Source organism: Toxotes jaculatrix, chromosome 3 (genome assembly GCF_017976425.1).
Source record: "Toxotes jaculatrix isolate fToxJac2 chromosome 3, fToxJac2.pri, whole genome shotgun sequence".
NCBI classification, from domain to species: domain Eukaryota; kingdom Metazoa; phylum Chordata; class Actinopteri; family Toxotidae; genus Toxotes; species Toxotes jaculatrix.
This window is the reverse complement of record NC_054396.1, coordinates 8,953,612-8,975,581: the sequence shown is the minus strand read 5'-3', so window position 1 is coordinate 8,975,581 and position 21,970 is coordinate 8,953,612. Positions and strand designations below refer to the sequence as shown.

The following is a 21,970-nucleotide window of genomic DNA, read 5'->3' as shown; positions in this document are numbered from 1 at the left end:
GTTGTTTTTCACAGCAGGGAAGAATAAAACACTTCAAATATCTACTTAGGTTTTTGAGCAGCAGCAACTACAAGGGAGCTATCCAGCATCAAAAAACAAATGTGCCTTTAGATCTTGGCTATATCGACATTCAGGTGGAAAAAAGTCTCTATTCCTGGATTACACAGCCAGTTCTGGAAGAGGAGATACCAGTTAGTGATAGAGGGTGAGGGTCTTGGATGAAGCCACAATGTCTATAATTACTGGTGCTATTGATCCTGTGGACATGAAATACTACTAGCCTATTCACTGTGGAGTCACCTGACTTTTCCTCTATCAGACAGTATTAGTAAAGCAAATATTGAGCTGACTGAATGGATAAAAGGTGGAGGGTGGCTTTACATTAACTCACTGCTTGTTATCAGCTGGGGAGGAAGGTGGAAAAGTTCATTTTGGGGTAAAGAGATATAATGTGTGATACAACAGATCAACCCATCACATGAGGTTAGTTCCAAGGAAGATATGAAGTTATCAGCATGGCTGATTAAGAGACCAGTGTCTGTAAGAAGGCAAGTGGAACCATGCTTGGATTAGACTGAAATAATCAGGCTTAATTAGATAATCATACAAAATGTCTGTGTGAGGCAGCTACATGGATCTAAAATTGATAATGCTTGGAGCTAAGACAGTGGTTCACACTCACCTAACCCAAGGCTTTTCTTACATAGTATTGATCTGGATGCTGATAAAATTTGGAGTTACATCAATGTTATGTGTTAACTCACATAAACAAAGTATGTAAAGACTGTGTGTAAAGCCAGCGTATCATCAGGATTTGGAACGAAAAGCTCATTAAAATGCCAGGACACAAAGAAGACGGCAGAGCGAAGCAGGAGAAACATGAGGAAAACAAGAGGAAATGACAGAACGAGGTGTCGGACGGTCATGGACTTACAAGGCACGGCGTGACGATAGAGGTTGTCTCGGATGGTCTGCTGCAGTTCGTGGTCAGGCGAGGACTTCTGGAAGCGCTGGCTCAGATAATGCTTCAGGTCCTTGTTAAGCTTGCTTCCTGTCATTGTGAACACAAACAGGAAAACATGTGGTAACTGCATCAAAACAACCGAAGCAAATGCCAGTTTTGCAGATATAAGAACATCACAAGAGGCATAATGACACTGTTATAATTCACAGTCAAGCGTCACACAGTTTGGCTGCCACAAAAAAAACACACACACAACTTTATCCTGCAACTGCAGCAAAGCTAGATGCTGAGTGCACAAACGTGAATTGTACACTTGCCATTGTCACTCAGAGGGGTAACTGGCTGCAGGCTCTCCCTTTCCAACCAGTCAGGGCTAGCCCAAATCTAAAAATGCTAGCGCTAAGGCTAGCACCGCAAATCAGCCCTCCCACTGCTACGCCATCTGGACCTCAGACACACATTAGGCTACTGAAGGGCAGCACGGCTGGAAAGTATCCGAATGTGTGTGTATGTGTTTTTGTGTTTGTTTCTGAATGTGTGTCTCTGTGTGGCTACTACAGTGTGTGTCCACATTACAGGCATGTGCAAACACAATACTAGCAGTACGACAACATGAGTAACGGAGCAGAGATGTAAAACACATCCTGTCTGCTGTCACACAAAAGGAGAAATGAGATAATTTACCTAATGAATATGACGATGTCTTGAGCTAAATTCAATAATAACACCGCTTCAGGCAACAACAAACATCTTATCACGTTCTATATTAGTACATGTCTCATTATTTATTACACAAACGATTTATCTCCCATCTTTGCTTGGCTGCTGAGACCATTTTTGGTTGTCTTGGGCAAACAACCAGTCATAAAAGGCCCTGGATCCTGTTTCCATGGAAACTGTGTGTATGTGTGTGTGCGTCTGTATGTGCGTGTTTGTGTGTGTGTGTGTGTGTGTGTGTGTGTGTGTGTGTGTGTGTGTGTGTGTGTGTGTGTGTATGTGTGTGTGTGTGTTTAATAAGATGATTGAGATTGCTAGCATAGTACAGAAGAGCATTATGTATAATTGGCAGAATAATTGTAAGTTCATATGATAAAAATACAATTGAAGCACAAGAGGCACATCCCACAGACATGATATGACTGCTTTTTGTTTTAATGTGACCCAAAATTTTGTCTGTCATTCATATCAACATGCATGACGAGAGTGTAGAACACTATAACTGAATTATGGTCACATTGCTACTTATCAGATTGTCAAATTCTCGGTTTGAAGCTAAAAGACTTACATTGGAATAAAAATGTTAATATACAACACAGGTTTTAAAAAAATGTAAAAAGAAACAGTATTATCTAAAATCTTAAATGATCTTAATGTCAATTTTCTAAGATAAGCATTTCAATGCTTACATTCTTATTCTTTACAAAAAAAAAAAAACATTTGAGACTTTTGATAAAAGACTTTTCAGAAACTTTTTGAAAATTTCTTAGGATTCATTACAGCTTTTGTGAACCCAGGCCCTTGGAATAATAAGTGATTAATTAGACTCATTGATCATGGCTATTTGATTAACCATAATAAGCTGATAGTGAATGTGGTTGTTAAGCAAACAGTGTGAGAAGGAGGACTGAGTCTTCATCCTGCTGTCTAAGCTCTTACTGGGAGGAAACTCTGCTCCTGGCCCTGTCCCATCCAAACATATCACAGTGTTGTAATCCTCACAACAGGTCACAAGCCAACGCTCAGGCCAACAGAGAGCCTAATACACACCCTGATGTGCTCTTGTACACACCAATTATGGGAGAGCAATGGGCCTTCCTTGCTTGCAGATCCCCACCTGTCCGTGTGAGCCTGTCTCAGTTTAGGGTTTGTGAAATCTGTAGCATGACATACCTACTCTCTGTGTGCGCTTATCTTAATGAAAACAATAATGCATTCATGAAAATGAACAGACAGGCAGGACAGTGCCAGTGATGGAGAGGGTCTGTCTCTGTGCACTGAGCAGTCATGATGCACTGACATGAGATATCAGGATGTCTACTGATCATTATCTGGTATTAATATATTGTATTTACTGTAACAGTGTATTGCAGCCTTTTGACCCAATGTCCTCTACTGACATGGACAAGGTTGGTCTAACCACTGACTTAGACTATTGTGTCAGTGGTTTAGCCAGTGTGACAATGTGTGGATTATTTAAATGATTGAGGTCACCCCTCTTTCTTCTTGCCTGAACATTTTCATTGTCTAAATTCTTGACCCCCTTTTGTTTGTTTGTTCTTTTGTTTTAATGCGCATTGATGCTTAAAAAGAATTCAGCGCTTTTGACTGGCCTATGCTGAAGTGTTGGCTGGAACCAAAGTATGCATGAGCTCCTGGAGTAAACTCACTTTGTGGCTACCCAACATAATGTGTTGTTTCTGGTCTGAGGTCAAATGCCTTCTCACCACATTTCCTTTCTCTTTTCTCGTTCCTGTCCACGACTTAAAACAACAGCAGACTACTTTGAAACCACTCTCCTTAAGAGCACCAACAGTGTGTGGATTTCAGTCTTTTGGATGGCTGCTAATCAAGTCTAGGTGGGTCCAACAATAGCACACATACAGTTGACTGTGTTATCTTAGAGATCAATATTCTGTGAATGCTCAGTGAGCAATCTGTCAACCATCTAATGCGCAAGAAGGTCAAGAAGATCACATCTCACCTTCATTTAAGCCTTTAAGGCAACTAGTCAGGCCCTTCAAACCAGTGCCAAGTATGTTAACACCATAAGCCCATTAACTGCTCCTGCGCTGCCTTGCTCTGTTTCTGTACTGTGCTAGCTCTGATGGCAAACAAAGGAATCTACTGATCTGAAGACTTGGATGTGGACCAATGTTAACTGTAATACAGACCCAATGGGTTTAAACATAGATTGTCCTTTTTACAGCTGAGATTGTCTGGGTGCCTCATCATGGCCTCATTTCATCTCTTATTTGGTATCAATATAATTCAAACACTGAATAGTAAATTTCTGACGCAAAACCGATGACCAAGTCCAGGTGTCTGACCAGGTTTGTAGTGCACCGTTTCATTGTCCGATAAGCTGATTTCAATTTGATTCACAGGCAACAAATAGCAGACTGGCAGGCAGCAGGACTGGGTTGGGAGAAAATCTGGCCCAGTGGCCACCCACCCAAATCCCTCTGCAAACAGATAATTAGAAAAGACATATCCTTCAAACACAGCCCACCTGTTTTAGAGTATAGATTTTCCATAAGCTCCCTAAAACAAGCAAGATTTTTGGGAAGGAGACACGCAATCCATGACAGAAGGGAAGTGGGGGTGAAGGGCTTTATGCAAGAGAGCGAGGGAGAGAGAGCGAGGCAGGGTCTGTCGCACAGAAAGAGAACATCAGAGTAAGCCAGACAAAACATCAAAAGAGTTTTAGACACAGCTGAAATGTGAAAAGCCCCACTACTTTCCAGGCATCTCCCACTGAGCCCACCCCTGCACCTCTCAGCTCTGATCAGCCAGCCAAGGCCCTGCTCAGACATGCAGAGCCAGACATGGCACCAGCCAGACCCTCCGCTGGCAGTTGACATCTGTATTCACAGCATGGAAAAACCAAACTTTGCTGAAACTCAATCCTCCTGCTCACTGGGCCACCGTAGTGGGAAAGGAAAGGTTTGACCGATTTCTGCTGACTTGGAAATGGCAGGAGTCACGGTCTCGTATGGGTCCTTCACGCTCCAGATGAGCAATGTCATTACATAGTGGAGAGCCCTGGTTAGTTGCTCGATATCCAAAAGCTATGTATATGCAACACAGATGTCTCTCTATGACCTGGCTGTTGTTCCTGTAATTAATAACCTGTGTGCATGGTTGAAAGGTAGCTGAGGCTGTGGATTCAATACCTGGACTAAGGCCAAAATCCAAACTTACTTATGCCTGATTACTTTTACTGGAGAAAACCCTGTAATGGAATTTTTTTTACATACTGTATGTTTGGTTCCAGAGGAGAAGTTCTTGCTCCTTACATGCAAAATATTTATCCTTTACAATGTTCTTACACAGGAAGGAGATGTCAGTTCACGTTAGACTGATATTTCCAGTTTTTAGCCATGCTTGGTGCATGGCTTAAGGGATGAGAGCGTCTGTCCATTTGTCCAACACTTTGATTCGAAGTGAAATATCTACTATTAGATAGATTCCCATGAAATTTTGTCCAGACATTTATGGTCCACCGAGGATGAAACCTACAGACTTTAGTGATTCTGTGCAACCACAAAGCTGAAAATTTTTGGTTTAATAACATAACAATAATTGTCAATTATGGCCTCCAAAAGATGAACCCTGGTCACTTAAATGATCATCTGGCTTTTTCTCTAGTGCCACAAGGACGTCAACATTTTCAATTATCCACTGAAATATCTCAACATTTACTGGATGGACTGGCACAATATTGTGTTTCCATGACTTTGATGATCACCTGACATTCCCCCTAGCATGCGGAGATGAGTTTGAGTTAAACATCCTCAAAACTATTGGATAACATTGTATAAAGACATTCACATCCCCCACAGGATACATTGTAGTTACCATGGTGATTCCCTAACTTTTTTATCAACCACTATGATGAGGTCAAAATTTGAATCTCTCCAATCCTTTGCTTTATCACCAAGTACCTGCAAAACTCATGACATTACCATCAGCCGCATTTTGTATTTAATTGATACCATGTGTTAAAATGCTAACAAACGAAATTAAGATATGTTCAGCACACTGCTAAACATTAGCATGCTAGTATTACCACTATGAGCATTTTAGCATGCTGACTTTAGCACTTAGCTCAAAGCACCATTGTGCCTAAATACTCTACAGATGCATCTCAGTCCAAATGCTCTGGCTGCTCAAATTGGATTTCAAAGTGTCTTTTGAGTCGCTCGCAAAGCGACATCCAACAACATAAGAAGTGGAGTAATAGCGCTACATAGTTACCAACGCCTACATTATCACTACAGTAACCCATGCAGAGTGACGGCTGGATACAAAAATCCCATCTGATCACTTGCAAATAACAGTCTGTCCTAAAGATCTGATTTGAAAAAGAAATCTGATTTGCTTGCAGTCTAAACAAAGCTTTAGTGTTTTTTTTTTGCTATATTTGAGACATCCAATAACAGTCTTTATATTTGGCTTGTAGGTAACACAGGGGCCTGTGATGTGTGCTAGATTCTAAGTACAGTTTGAACTGGTAATAATTACAAAGCATGGCGTGCCCAGAGATAAATAATCTTATTTTGAAAGGCCTTTATGCAGAGGCATCTAAGAGGTGTTCTGACTTCAATCAATCAGCACACTGGGTAATGACAGATACAATCACCCTCTTAACACAAAGCAACAGTCTAAGTAACAAAGCAGAAAACACAGTCATATGCCAGGGTGCCAGCCTGTTTTACACTTAGCCAAGTCAGATTTGGCAGTGTCGCCATGTTTGGCTGGGCACTGAGTGTTGTATCAATGTAGAATACACAAACAGTCTGGCATACAAGGTAACAAATAACTTTTTTTTTTTCCTCTCATTACTTCAACAGTCTTTTTTAACATCAAGGGACACATTTTCAGGCAAAAGCTATGATTAGAACTAAAGCCTTCTATCAGTGGGCTGTTTATTGTTAAATTTAGTTTCTCCAAAGTGGGACGTAGTAAAGAAAGTGGGCTTTAAAGTCAAATGTATTTGTGCCATTCAAACCTGACCTACTTCAGGTTAAATTTAGCTATGAGACACACACAGGTTGTCCAAAGTCATGTCTTAAGTAATCAACTCTTAAGCAAGCAGTCCATCCATGGCTGTAGTTAATCAGATAATAAGGGCTAATCACCATTTAATTTATTCAAGTAGCAGCAGCAGCAACATAACATTTTCATCACCACTGATCAGAGCTTAACCATATGTCATAATGATTAGGGGATGATCAGAGGACACAGAGAGAGCTCTATCTGACCCTTAACCAGTGATTAGGGATCTGATTCTTTATCTAGTTCATTTAGTGCAGGTTCAGTGCAGCCCACTGGAGGCGAGTCTACAGAGTGGCAAGAATATTTATACCTTTAGGGCAGCTGGCAGAAAGACACTATAGTCAATAACACTTAGAATAAGTCCCACATCACACTGAAGAGATGTGAAGTCCAGTCTTTCATATTCACAGAGCGCCCAGGTGTGTGTGTGTGTGTGTTCAGTGTGTGTGTGTGTTCAGTGTGAAGATCCCTGCCTCTGAGCTCAACACTACCCCCTATGTTCCTCTATTAGATGTGGCTTGCATCACAGCAATGGCCGGGCTCTGTATCCATAGCAACAGCTGCCAGATGAGTACTGACTGTGGTGAGGGTGTTGGTGGTGGCAGCCAGGCATAGTCTGCTGCCCCCCTCTGGACTAAAAGGGCATTACAAAAACAAAGGAAAGATCTTACTATCAGAATTAGACAATGAGCAATATCCTAAGAGCCACAAATCATTTGTAGTTTTCAGTATAAATGTAACCCTCAAGGCGACACAATGTATTGTACTTAGGAGCTACAAGACTCTACATGTGTACATGTTCTGATTATAAATTATAAATAATCACATAAACAGAAGTCTTGAGAGAAATATAAATTCAAAGTCAAACCACCAGGAACATACATTTGTTAGAAACTGTAATGTGGATCCTGCAGTACTCAGTAGCACACATTTTTGCTAATGCACATGTGAATGAAAGCATTTTCTCCTAGCCTCTTGTGGCAGGGACAAGCGGCTTTCCAATCAATGCTTGTATCAGGCGGTGAAGCTCTAAATTGGGGAGGAAATGCACTCAGACACTGAAATAATGCATCTGAATATGGCTTTCACAGCATGAGCCCAAAACCATCTATCTTCTCAGAGAAAACTCTTTTGTAACCAACGATGTTATTTCCCCAATGCAGCAAATAAAACTTCAAGGCCTACTATGAATCATAATCATATCATGAATAGAAAATGATCTATTTGATCATTTTTGGAGCTTTTCATGAAATTGTTACAGACGTCGCTTCAGAAATCGTTATCCACCAAAAGAAAGAAAAAAACGCATGAAGAATTCACTGTCTTAGCCGTTAACCGTTCAATAACGTGTTACTTTAAATTCCCCAGAGCTTTTGATGTGTGTGAGTCTCGAATTAAGCACATGACTAATGGCAATCGCTACGGTTCAATTTGCAGTCAAGACTGTGGAAAAGCACAAAGCACAGAACCTAGTACAGTTGAGCCATTACAGCTACAGAACAACAAAAACTAATTCTTATCCTTTGACATCTGCTCCTTGTTATGTCGAGATAGAAAAACACCAGTTCCAACTCAGCCAGGGTTAAATCTCTGACATGTTTTCATTTCTGTCTATATGGTTGTGTGTCCTGGAGCTGCTTGCCTGTTTACTATGTTCCAGATTGCTTTCATTGATCGCTGTTCTCCACACAGGGAAAAGAAATCCTCCGAGGATTCATTTCTGCACGTAGAGCAGCAAAAGGGCTGCAGCGGAGGTGTCAATTTCTCTGCTGCAATCTGACAGTGGATTGAGAGCAGCACAAACATGTGACTTTGTGTGTGACGCGTATAGTTGTTATTACACCTGTATTTCTGTCTGTGCTTGTGTTATTTTTTTTTAGAGGCCATTATTTACACATCACTAACACCTGTCTAATTTGACAAACATCAGCATGTTCTAGCCAAGGACTCGGAAAACTATAAACAATAATGCAGTGCCTGCATCACGATTTATGTGCGTGTCTAAACACAACACTGCAAGTTCTATGTTACTAATATTCTTGTGATGATACCTATGAGTGTGAGTGTCTACGACTGAAGCTCCCTCCTGAGAGGCTTGTAAATGAGAGGATCCATCATCCACTGACACACAGGATGACTTTGCATTTAATGTCAACACGTATTATAGTACAGCAGCTGTGACTTTTAATGCTGACACCCGAAAGTCCAAAAGTGTGTAAGACAAAAGGTACAAACAAACCACCATCACATTCAGATACAACATCCTCACTTCACAACACCGATAAATTTGAGGTTTCCTCGATGCAAACTTTCTCTAAGGCCGGGCTTTGCCCAGCTAATGATGTGATTATTGACTGACTGATGCATAAGCCAGTGGGACACGAGTATTTTGGAGGTAATTACCTCTCAATCATGGGCTCTCTTCATTGACAGGTGGCATTTGAAGACCACTGAGAGTATTAGTCTCCTGTGACAGGCCAGCTGATTGGTTCTGAGATTTAAAACAGACCCCCCACCCCAGGCTAAGAGGGCAGATCAGCACTTTTATACAAAGAAAGACTGAGAACGGGAACGTGAGATTGTCAGAGAGATAGAATGAGAGGAGGAAAGATCAACAGAAAAGTGGAGCACAACAAGACAGTCTTCAAAGTAATGTGTTTATAGTCAGTGAGACGTGATGGCAGAGGCCTCAGTGTGTGCGTGTATGTATGTGTGTGTGTGTGTACAGGGAAGACATCCAGACACTGATAAGGGGATCCTGGGACACTGCATGCTTAGACCTTCACACACTTCAGCTGTCATTTAGCAAAGTGCTTTTCATGTTCAAACACATAGTGTGTTTGAACACAGCAAAAAGAAAAGCCAGTCTTTAAAACAGTCTACCATAAGCACAAAGGCAGCTTTACTTTATAGATATGATTAAAGCATTAAATGCATTAAGAAAACAGATTGAATGATTTATGAAAAGTACTGAGTAATGTAAATGTGATGGACAATACGTTATAATAGCAGCAAAGAAGACACTCTGTCTTCCTTGAAACTTGATTATCATCCACCTATAATTATAGGAACCCCTGTAATTTCAAACAAACCAAAGGAAAGAGCAAGCAAACACACACAAATGGAAGGAAACTAATCTATTACATATCAACATGTGCAATATAAAATTCTTCAATGTCAGCACTGGATTTCCCACCTCAGTGCTGTCTTTCATTGGACCCACAAAATTTGGTATATGTCCACTTCTTTCAAACTCCTGCCAAAACTATGAAGTCTGATGACATTATCAGGGTTGTTCTTTTCTTTTCAGACTTTGGAAAACTCCTCCATGTCCACATACAACACTGTTTTCACACGCTGAGTAATATTCCTTGACATGACTAAACTGATATTATCATGTAAAAATTGGTGAAATTCCCCTTTAAAATAACAATTCATCAATCTAAATGTCACATTCTAATCAAATAATAATAATAATAATAATAAATTCTGTCATTAAAATCTATTTTTACACAACAAAATGCCAACAGACAAAGACACAAACACCATCTGCAGAAACTCAAGGACAAAGATCCCATTAAAACGAAGCCAAACCAAAGCAACAGCGTCACTCTAAAATAAAAACCAAGCAAGGACCATCAGCAAATTACTACCAAAGCAACAAATTAAAGTTAAAGACTGACCATAGAAACGTATGACTAAGCTGAAAATTTCCCAGTTTATTAGGCCTTTACAGCACTGAGATATATTACCATAATATCTTCTGGCCTCTCTCCACCTCTATTCCATTTCATGGCAAGATAAATGGGCAACTGCTGGGGTGTAATCAGAGGCAGTGTGCTAAGTCACCCCAGGCCCACAGTGGGTGAACACCGCTCTGACATACCAACCACTGGTCACAGGCGGGGAGGGAGGGCAGGAGAGGGTGAAGGTGGAAGGAATAACGTGAACAACAGGAGGATAGATGGAGAAATTAAAGCCAGCAGAGATGTGGATGTTAAAAGCAATGGGGTGTGAATAGAGATTCAAGAGGTGAAACGAAAGGGGGGAAGGCAGGAAAGACATGAAAACAGAAGGTAATAAAGAAAGAATGAAATATTAAAGAGAAAAGGGAAATCAGAGACCAGTGTGAAAGGTTAAGTGTATTCGCATTCGAGACAGACCCGGAGTGAAGCATGTTCCTCTGTACAGTCTGACTACAACTGTACAACCAGCTGTTGGGACTCCATGTCTTCATCACAGATTTCCTGGATTCTAATTGGCCACATGGGGATGAGACAGTTATTCTCTACGCTGAAGTAGGGTCTGCCACAGTCCACCTCACCTCAGGGCCCAGGGCAAGCTCATTAACTCTGCCACCAGGGGGCACATGTCACTCAGGATCATTACGTGTGAGGGGACAGTGTGTTCTGTTTTTTTTTTTAATAAATGTGCAACTACACTGATTACAAGGTGAATTTTCAGATGAATGTGTGGGTTCTTCAGTTGTTGGTGACTGTCTGTGCCTGTATAACACGGATCACCATAGCTGCCTTCAGTATTTCGAGCTGATGTGACCCGGCGGCACACACGCCTCACAGAGGAAAAGCGACTTCACCGAAAAGTTATAGAAACAATTGCTTTTCAAGCAATTTAACTATCTCAAACTTTTCAAAGCTCCCGCCACAGCCACAGAAGACATTATATCACAGTCTACACACACGACGAGGAAACTGATGAGGTGGAGTGCGTCATTAACTAACAGACTGATTGACTTTTCAGAATTAGAGTAACTATACAAACACTAGTATTAATAAGATAACTGCTGTTAGACACATTTTATCATACCTCATATGAATCGATGTATGTATTTATGATGAGTTTACATTATGAAAATTTAAATCAGGTTTAAAAAAATGTTTCTCTTCTTCGTGCGCTTGTTCAACACTGGCTGTCTATGCTGCTGACTACTTTATATCCCAGTATTTTCCTTTTATATCCCAAGGTCTGCAGCCACTCTTTCTCTTTTTCTCTCCCTCATCCTTTTCTTTTTGCCCGCTTCTCTTCTTATGTAATCCCTTTCTTAACCCCCGGGTTCCATCCTTAAATCCTTATTTCCTTCCCTCAGCCACACCCTTCGGAACTGCCGACATCCACCTCTAGTCATCTTCTTCAGTCCTTCCATCCATCCATCTATTCATCCATCACTCCATTTCTCCATCCGTCTCCCTCATGCCTTGAGAGGGCATGACTGACCCACTTTCCTGCCCCCGTCACCCTGTCACACTGCTGACTCAAGACGCGCTCAAGATGTGTGAATGCACAAATGCAGACGTGCAGCCCTGCTCATGCGGATGAATACATTTGGCAACACATGCATTACAAAAGGGACACTGAAAACACACCACATCTGCTCACTGATCTAATTTTAGAAACAGAAAGAGAACACACACACACATACACACACACACATACACACAAACACAAGACGCCAACATTAATAGAGACAGAGGGCTGAAAACACTTGAATGCGCATCTTTTCCTCATGTCTGACAGAAGAGAATTAACACAAATTGCACACAAATGTGCACCACGGTGTCCACCCATTGTCACCAGCCCCTGTGTGTCAGTCCTACGTGGAAACACCCTTAATCCACAGTCATAATGTTTTATTAGGACACCATGCTGCCTTCTCTTAACAAATACAACAAAAGCTAAATAAAGAAAACATAACGCAAACATCCAGTTCAAATCTACACTTGCATGTACACTTTACAAAAGCTGTGTGTGGTTTCAGGGTTGTGGGCTAACGGGGCAGCAGTCACCGCTGGTTACATCTACAGTCGTTTCTGGGTCAGCATCAGGGAACGCTCATCCAGCACTGCATCCCTTAACAGCTGACTCCAGGCCAGACATGGAGGCACACACTACTACACACGCGCGCGCACACACACACACACACACACACACAGTGTCAACTAACTTACAACTTACAACCAGCAGGGGCAGATAAGTGTGGATGGTGCAATTATTACCTCCACACACAATCTTCATAGCAAAATAAATAATGTGTAATAATAAATGAATTAATTAAAATACGAGGAACAATCAGTTTAATCCCAAAAGAAAAAAAAACACATCTCACCACATCTGACCTATGAATAAGCTGCATGCACTGAGACACCCACAAGCCATATTACAAGCAAACCTCTTAACACACACGCACGCACTTGATGAGCCTGGAAACAGCTTGAGTGTATACACAGAGAGGATCTCATGCATCAATTACTCATTGTACTTCTGTCTTTACATCCGTGCCTTGCAAGTGCATATGTCCATATAAGGCTGTATGCGTGTATTGTGCCATGTGCTGTGTGTGAGAGTGTCCACTGCCTGTGAACGGAAGCACACACATATTTAAATATGGGCTATAGTTATCCACAGTGTCCTAACACCATAGCATGATGAGCAAGATGAAGCCCAGTGAACCATGGGAAGAGCTTTGTGCGCGTTAGAGAGTGAGAGTCAGAGGGCGATAATTTTGTGTGTAACTGGGTTGTTCAGCTTGCTCTGATTAAGTTGTTACAAGTGAACACATCCGTAGACACAAACAAGAGAATGTGCACAAATCTGCTTGCACGCATACACACACACACACACACACACACATACAGACATGTTCGTCACTCTCTCAAAGACCAGAGTATTACAACAGAGGCTCAGGTTGGAGCGGGCCCAGGTCCGAGGACTAGGCCGCCAGTTCACAGCCTTAATCCACGGGTTGGTGACGACACACACTGACAGACAGACACACCACCCTCTGTGCTTCGACTGTGTCACAGTGTGCAATGCAGTGCTACTTAAGAAAGCCGACATCTGCTTCGTTTGTGTGACTGATGCTGGGCAACACAAAATCACCACATAAATCAAATTCAAATGTAGAAGCCCTGTTTGCATTTTCATTAAAAGGAATAGTTGCACATTTTTGGGAAATATGCTCATTCACTTTCTTTTGCCGAGGGGTAGACGAGAAGATTGATACCACCCTCACATCTGTGGTAAATATGAAACGCCAGCTAGCAGAGCTGTTAGCTTAGCATAAAGAATGGAAACAGGGAAACAGCTAGCCTGGCTCAGCCCAAAGGTAGAAAGAAATCCACCTACCACCTCTAAAGCTCACAAATGAACATGTTATGTCTTATTTGTTAAATCTATGTAGAAACCAAAGTGTAAGAATAACAAGTTGCAGGTTTAGGTGGGTGGGCAGTGGGTTATAGAGAGAACCATTTCTTGGTCTAAGCAGCCTCCACCCTCCTATTTCCAGTCTTTATGCTAAGCCAAGCTAAAAGGCTGCAGGCTTCGGCTTCATACTTAATTCATACGAGAATGGTATCAGTCTTTTCAGTTAACTCTCAGTAAGAAAGTTAATAAGCATATTTTCAATTATTGCACACAGAATTTTTATCTTTTCCTTTTTTTTTTCTCTCTTTCTTTTTGACTGCACTTTGAAACGTTAGCAGCAATCGTGTTAAAAATAGAAACTAAAGGTTTTTATTTTAATTTTGTTGTAAATGTTATGACCATTGAACAAATTTGATAGAAATATTTCATTTTAAGATCAGTATTTGTGGACTTTCATGCATGTTTTTGTTTTTTCACTTGTGTGCTTTCTATTAGTTCTACTATGGAGAATTTGAAAAAAATATAATGAGACATAATAAAAGTATATAGTATGTGTATTATCTCTTTATTTGGGCATGTCAAAGCTTCCATATTCCACATCCATGTCCCTTTCCCCTCTTAATCACTAAGTAAGCTTTTGTTACTACTTTGAACAAAGTCGGCACTGGGCACTAGAGCAAATGATCTATCAGAGACACATGGATGATGGATGATGTTTATGCTCGCATTAATCTGTTATTATTATATTCAAGTGGAGCTAAGTGAATGTCATTTAAATTTCACTCAGCCTGGTAAGAGGAGAGAGTAGCACAGAGCAGTGCGCCACTGAGTCATGGGAGAATGTCAGCCAAGGATCAGGATGAAGCTGAGTGTGGAGCACGGCAGGCCCACACTCCAGACAGACTGACAGACAGACAGGGGATCAGCTGGCTAGGAACCGGCAGCCAGTAATCACTGTCAGCAGCTCACATCATGCCTGAACGCAGCCATGCAAATGTACACAAACTCCCAGACAAGTGGCTGAGACACCAGGTCTTGTGTCTTTTGTTACGGACAAGCCTACACACAGGCACTGAGGGGAGAAAAAAAAAAGTTATGAGCTCCATCTTTCACTGTGACAACTAATACTCAACACAACAACGAGATAAACACACAGTGAATAAATGTTGCCCACCACATGACAACAGAACCACTCCTCCATGCAGACACACTACTGAACCACTTCACCACGATGACAGTCTATTACAGATTTTGCTCGAGTGAGTTGTTTGTGTTTGTGTGTGTGTGTGAGTGTGGAGGTCAAGACAAAAGTCTGTCTCCATTTCTCTCTCTCAGCCTCTTCCACAGTTCCTGAGTCACATCGCACCACAATTTCAGCTCACTGACACAAAAGGCAGAGCCTAACTGACCAACAGGAAACACAGGAAAACTCTGTACAAGCTCCATGTTCAGGCAGCTGATTAAATGCTAACACCCTTACTTACAGCATGTCTGTATGATATTTAAATATAGAGGGAAACTGATGTGGGCCAGAGGTGTCACAAGTGTTTCAGAACCAGTCACCACTCCTAATGTGTCAAGAGTAGATGTGGGAAAACCAAAGGATGCTGAACTACAGGGCAGCTATTTTTACCAGGCATTAATCTGTAATCAACAGGAGGAGTAATTCTAGATATTTGGCAAATGACAACCAAAGGAAGGAATGGAGGTTAAGGCCTCAGCTGCAACTTCTGCAATAACTTGTCTCAGGTCTGATTTTCCTTTGTGATTTGTCATAAGTGAAAGAGAACTATTGGGGAACATCCCAAAATGAGGCCTATGGACATCTGATGAGGCACAAAAGTTCAGTTGGAGGTGGAAAGGGAGGAAGAAGTGAGGCTAGTAAGAAAGGAGCACAAAAGCAAGGAAGGATTATTGTATATGGGGATCTAAAGGTTTAAAAGAAACACATTTAAGACTTAATAACATCATTTTCCATCCAGAACTGTGTTTAAGATCGAATTCAAAACCAAATAAAGAAAAAAAGTGGATGAAACTGGTGTATTTCCATGTGACTGTAACTAAAAAAGTTCTCAAACTGTAAATACGCTGCAAACTGTTCCAGATTAAAGAGCCAGTCTGCCCATTTTACACATGAAGATCAGTTTACTCATCATGGACAGTCTGTTGGTCCAGTTTTGAGCAACGAGACTATACATAAAAAAAAAAAAAACCAACAACAACACAACAACTGCAAAACAGAGCAGGAGAGAGACCTGAAGAGAGGGACATCGAGAGGTGCCCGAGAGAATGATGCAATGAATGCTAGAAGAAAATGAGACAGATAAAGGATGGAGAGGAGAACGTACAGGCATCAGAAAACAAAGCAAGAACAGCCACAAAAAAACGGGAGGGACAAGCAAAAAACAGGGGAAGGGGAAAAGGAGGGAGTGAGGGCAAGAGGAAGGCATGGAGGCCTGGCAGGGAGCCAGGGCAGGGAGTGCGCCACAGATGTGCCCCCACCACCCCGGGGGGGAATGTGCTGAGTGGGCAGGAACGCCCTCCTCACACACACACACACACACACACACACACACACACACACACACACACACACACACACACACACACACACACACACACACACACACACACACACACACACACACACATGCACAAGCTCCACCAGCTCTCATTTTTAGCCAAAGTCACCAAATACACAGGACCACCCAAGCTACTAAACAGCTTACAGAGACCCTATAATAAGTCAATCACATTGTGACAGTGTTTCTCAGGCTTTATTGGCAGTCAGCTGGCAGATTTGTCGGGTTTGATTCAAACTCAATCGTTCGGAGTTAGGGCTCGCTATTTTGTAACTCTGGTTACTCTATTCATTACTTTTCATTGCTCATTTCATATCCCTCTGCTGACCATACTGGATCATCAAAGATCAATGTTATGGAACAAGTATGGATTTTTCCCTTTTTACTGGGTTGCATAAGAAGTGGCTTTGAATAACATTTAACTGTGCCGTCACCTGTTGATCCACTGTAGCAATGTACAGCCAACGAGATCTGTATCCACTTCATGACCATGCAAATGTATATGCCTTCAACTGGCGTGCTCAGCTGACGTTAGGCTTAAAAGTCTATGGCTATCTATGGGTAGAGATGAGTCGGAACACTGAATGTGTCCACAAGTTGCACATCCATGAGTTAAAATGGATAAAAAAATTGCATTGCAAAATTCCTCTTTTCCTTTAGAAGTCCTCCCCCTGCGAGCTGCTTTATCATGCTGCCGTTTCACGTTAGATTTATCTACGGTCCTTTGGTGAGCAGTGAAAGCTGGATCCTTACTGTGGCTCTGGATTTATGGGAGATCAGAGGAAGGGAATGGAAAATGTACTAAACGTCAGTAATGGTGACACAGTGAGCTTGGTTGCGGTGAGCGCTCAGGGCTCAAGGGATTGGAGGCCGTTAAATGGGGTGAGAGGAAAAAAAGATGTCGTCATTTTCACAAGAAAAAAAAAATCATCTGGTTTCCACCTCAGTGTTTTTATATGTGTGTGACTCTGAAGACTCTGCACCTGTCCACCTTGTTGTACCACTCTATTACCACCACCATCATCATCAGGCTTCTGGTATGCAGACAGATACAGTCATCTACTGTTTAAATATTATTGTAAACCCTCACTGAACAAACAGCAGTGCGGAAATATCTGCCTCATTATTCATCTTCATGACTTCCTCCACTCTTCCGCCTACAATTTGTGGAATGATGGAAATTCTGCATTTACATTCCTACTTCATGTAGGTGAAGATAAAGTGTGCTTTGCTGTAAAACCATCTTTATGAGGTGGGAGAACGACAGATTTTCATCACAGTACATGTGTAAAAAAAAAGAAAAATGGACAGTGAAGGCAGTACATTTCTTACCTGATGGAGTGATCGAAGAAGAGGCATCATCATCGTCAAGAAACATTGAGAAAATCAGGACCAGGAGGGACACAGAGACAGAAGAGACAGAAAAAACATGTTAGAAAGCCTGTAGTCAAGATCAGCTCAGTTTGCATAAAGAATAAAATTATAACACAGCCAGAGAGCAAATCGAGAAATGGACAAATTGGAGCTGAGACAAAGAGAAAAATTGGATTAGTCTGAAGCTCCAGGATCAATACGCTGCACATTCTACATGCATTTTGCCTAAAACACACAACACTCCTCAACTGACTGATGTGCTGACTCTGATGCTTGGCACCCAATAATTGCTTTTCACAGACAACACATCGACTGCTGCTCCCATCTCTCCGTCTCCATAAGCTCTAGTAAAATCCATTGAAAAGGCCACCTTCAGCAAAACTGCTAAAGTAAACAAAGGTTACACAGAAAGCTATAAACTGAAATGACACATATGGGCCCAACTAAAGCTTGTGCTGAGTTCAGGTCCAACACAGTAGAGCGTATCAGCAAATACTTTTCTGAAAAGTGGAATTTAATGTGGAATAGGTGATTAAGATCCCATTACAAATCCTCTCAGCATAAGAGAATCTAGACTCGGTAACCCAAGACGAATACTTTATGGGTTCTGCGTTTAACACCATCGCAGCATGCCATCACCACAGGTCCTGGCAAGCCTGCGAAGTCACAGATGAAAGTGTGGGTCGTGGTGGAAATTGACTGTTTTAATTAGGTGGTGGGGGCTTATGGTGTTGGTCTTAGAGCTCATGCTAAGTCCTGGGCGCAGTCAGAAGCCTTAGCATTAACTCGGGCAATGTGCGGGAGCCAGACCCAAAGCTAACATTACACAGAGCTGAGGCTGCTGAGGCTTACAGACGTGTTTACCTTGGAGACTGGGCGAATGGAGAGGTGGAACTCAGCAATACTCTGCGCTCATAAAAGCTAAAGAAAGACACCAAGACTCTGCAGCACTAATAACACACGGCAACACACACCTTGAAATGTACATGTGCACACGAAACTCAAAGAATAGACACAGACATATGTTCATATGCACATGAATATTACGTTGCACATAGCAGGTACATCATACATTCAAATGTCAGCTGCCATATACTTTATTAAACAAAACTTGAAGTGTGTGTGTGATTATTTCCAGCAAAACATGACCATTTATGTTGGTCTGCAGAGCATGTGTGTAAATGTGACAAAGGTGTAAAGGTGTTGACAAGATAATGATAAACAATCTATCACGGTACTTTCCCCCTCATAAATTCAACAGGAAGTCATTTGATGCAAAAACAAACCTATGCATGCTGAGAAAAAGTGAGTGAAGAAATGGAGCCTGAACCACTTAGTGTGGAGTGGAAGTGGATTTTAAAACACATCACGACAGCATGTGTGCACCGGTGCTGATCTATCAAGCTCAGATGTATTTAAATCCAGTCTGGCTATACAAAAACCTTTTATACTTCTTCCTTTCACTACATTTTCCTTGTGGGTTTAGGCCAAACGCTATGTTTGATCTAACTTTAATAAAAAATGAGCTATTTTGCTAAAAACAACTGGCTGCTACTGCTGGAAACAGTGTTGATGAGAGCTGTGAGACTGAACCAAAACACTGAAGTGTCGGGCAATAAAAGCAAAACTGAGCTTAGAGATCCTAAAACCCTCAAGAGCTGCAAAACTGAGTGATCATTTCCTGTGGGTTGAGCCCTTTTCACATTGAACATGGTCATTTCAGTCATTAGTCATATTTTAAAAATGCATTAGTGCAGCTTTAAACGTTTCAGTAAACAACATATAATGTCATTTTGACAGCTAGATGTTAAAGACTGGTGATTATGTTCCATTGTTTACTAGTTTATTAATACTGTCCCCTTAATAAAAAACTGTCCTCCCTGTACAGTAACACTTAAAAAGACTACAGACAGTTCTACGGACACAATAAACAATGAAAAAATAGTTTTCCAAAAGCTTCTGTTTCATCCGTAGGACAAGGGTAAGACTTTTAAAACATCAGTCACTGACAGAAGACAATCTACAGACTATGTAAAATGACAGTTGTTACAAAGGCTTTACAAGCACCAGTTTTTTAATTACTTCAAAATGGACTATGTCTGCAAGTGTGTACAACAGAAAGCTCAATCTGTCAACATAAATCCACCGAAAAAGAGGGGGAGGGAGAAACATCTGACAGGGAAAGGTAAAAGCCTCGCTGATGAGAGGAGGTAATGAGTGTTTGTGAGTGAACGCTTGTTGGTGCAATTAATATTCTTCCAAACTGGGGCGTGCTTGCCATTTCCTGCCTACTCTGAAACAGTGCATCATTTATCATTGTTTTGGAGGGGACAGCAATCTTCCGTTGCAGGAAAAATAAGTCCTCCAGAAACTGTGGGAAGGTAAGCCCAAATAATGATGCAGACTAGTAATGAGAAAGACACAACGGGAGAGAAGAGATGAGACGACGTCAGACGAAAGGCTTCTCCTCTCTCACTGAATTAGTCACTCAGTGGTTTGAAATCTTATCAAAATGCTAAATTCAAATCTGTTTAAGAAAAGGGGTTTCCCACAGAGCACAAAATGTTCAGTAAAGAAAACCACAGCATTTGATGTCCTCAGTTCACCTTAACTTCCATCTGAACAGAGAGGTCAGCCCTCCACTCAGAGGGAGGGAGAAACAGCTCCACACCTTTCTCTCTTTCAAACACGCACACACACACGCATGTTCAGTTTCTGCGTCAGTCGTTCAGTCTTGCTGATGCAGCTGAAAATTTGGTAATGAGAAGTTGTGAGATTGTAGATGTGTGTAAGAGGAGGAGGGAGCAGGAGAGAGAGGCTCTGTTGTTAGTACCAGTGTCAGCCACAGCTGCTACAGCTGACAGGACGGGGCAGAGCGAGCGGTCAGCCTCTGTGCAACTCCCCTCATTGTCACATCTGAATGAAATGTAATTTAATAATGATGAAGACTGGGAAGATTTTAAATTACATCAGGCTAAAAGACCAAATAGAGTGGGTTAAGTGGCATAATCAGATATGTCCTGCTTGTTATAAACTACATAAATACTATTAACTCTAAAAAAAACAGTACACGTGTAAATAAATCATAATTATACCTACGTTTACAAAACACTGGCAGTAATGTTTCCAGTCAGACTTCTGTATTTGGAAGTTAACTAGAAGAAAACTTTTGATTGGACAGTGTAATACATGTTTCATAGCAACTGAGCTACACTTCACTTAGGTCTTCATTAGCCAGGACATTTTAATGATGTAACTTGATTTAATAACTAACTAGCTAACTTGAAACTAGCTAGTAGTTGCTAAGAACGAATGAAGGACTTTCCACACACACACAAACTTAGTTATCGGTCCATGAATAGCTGGTGAACAGTGATGGGCAGCAACTTATATGCAAAATCTGCATATAAGCTACTGTTTTGCATGTACGTTTGCAATGTCATAATAAGTACTGGAGGAGCATCTGAATCATAGTACAAGTTCACTTGGGGTGTACATGCAAAACACATAGCGTTGTCTTGATTTACTGGAATAAGTGCGAGAAATGTTTCCATGGCTGTGAATGAACAACCATCACAACCAATATTTCATTTAGCTGATTTAAACTAAAACCAAAAAAACCCAATAAAGGTTCTACAATGTAAAAAGTGGAGAGCATAAGTTTTAGTATCACCTGGCATCGTTTGCACCAAAAAACAGGAGCTATTTGGAGCATGTGGCTGTGCCTAACAGTGATAAATGAGTTCAAAAACACCACTAAAATGTTTGGAATGTAGTCAAATGACCATATGGCAAACTGGTGACAAACAGCTACCGTAATAACATGTAGGAAAGGAACTTCCAGCTCTGTTTACAAGAACCAAAACAAAAATAGTTTGGATGAGGAAAGACACAAAGAAAAAAGGCCCAGAGGATATTGGCTGAGGAACAAGAGGAGGAAAGAGGAGAAGGAACGCAGAGAGGATATGAGTCAGAGAGGAGGGGAGGAGAGAGAGAGAATGTCAGGAAAAGGGGCAGGGGGTAAGAGGGGGAGGGGAGGGGAGTCTCATGGTTCTTCCCCTTCACCAGCCTCCATTTACCCCTCGCCCTCTCCTTCTGCCTTTAATGGACA

General features: G+C 41.4%; 1 protein-coding gene across 6 annotated transcripts in view; it reads right to left on the bottom strand.

Moving 5' to 3' along the window:
- magi1b (membrane associated guanylate kinase, WW and PDZ domain containing 1b) overlaps positions 1-21,970 on the bottom strand; it is a 131,691-nt gene that overhangs the window by 72,145 nt on the left and 37,576 nt on the right. For all 6 annotated transcript variants that reach the window (XM_041033054.1, XM_041033056.1, XM_041033055.1 and 3 more), the window contains exon 2: positions 935-1,051. In XM_041033054.1, coding sequence (XP_040888988.1) covers positions 935-1,051 — 117 coding nt within the window. The remainder of the gene's footprint in view (positions 1-934; positions 1,052-21,970) is intronic.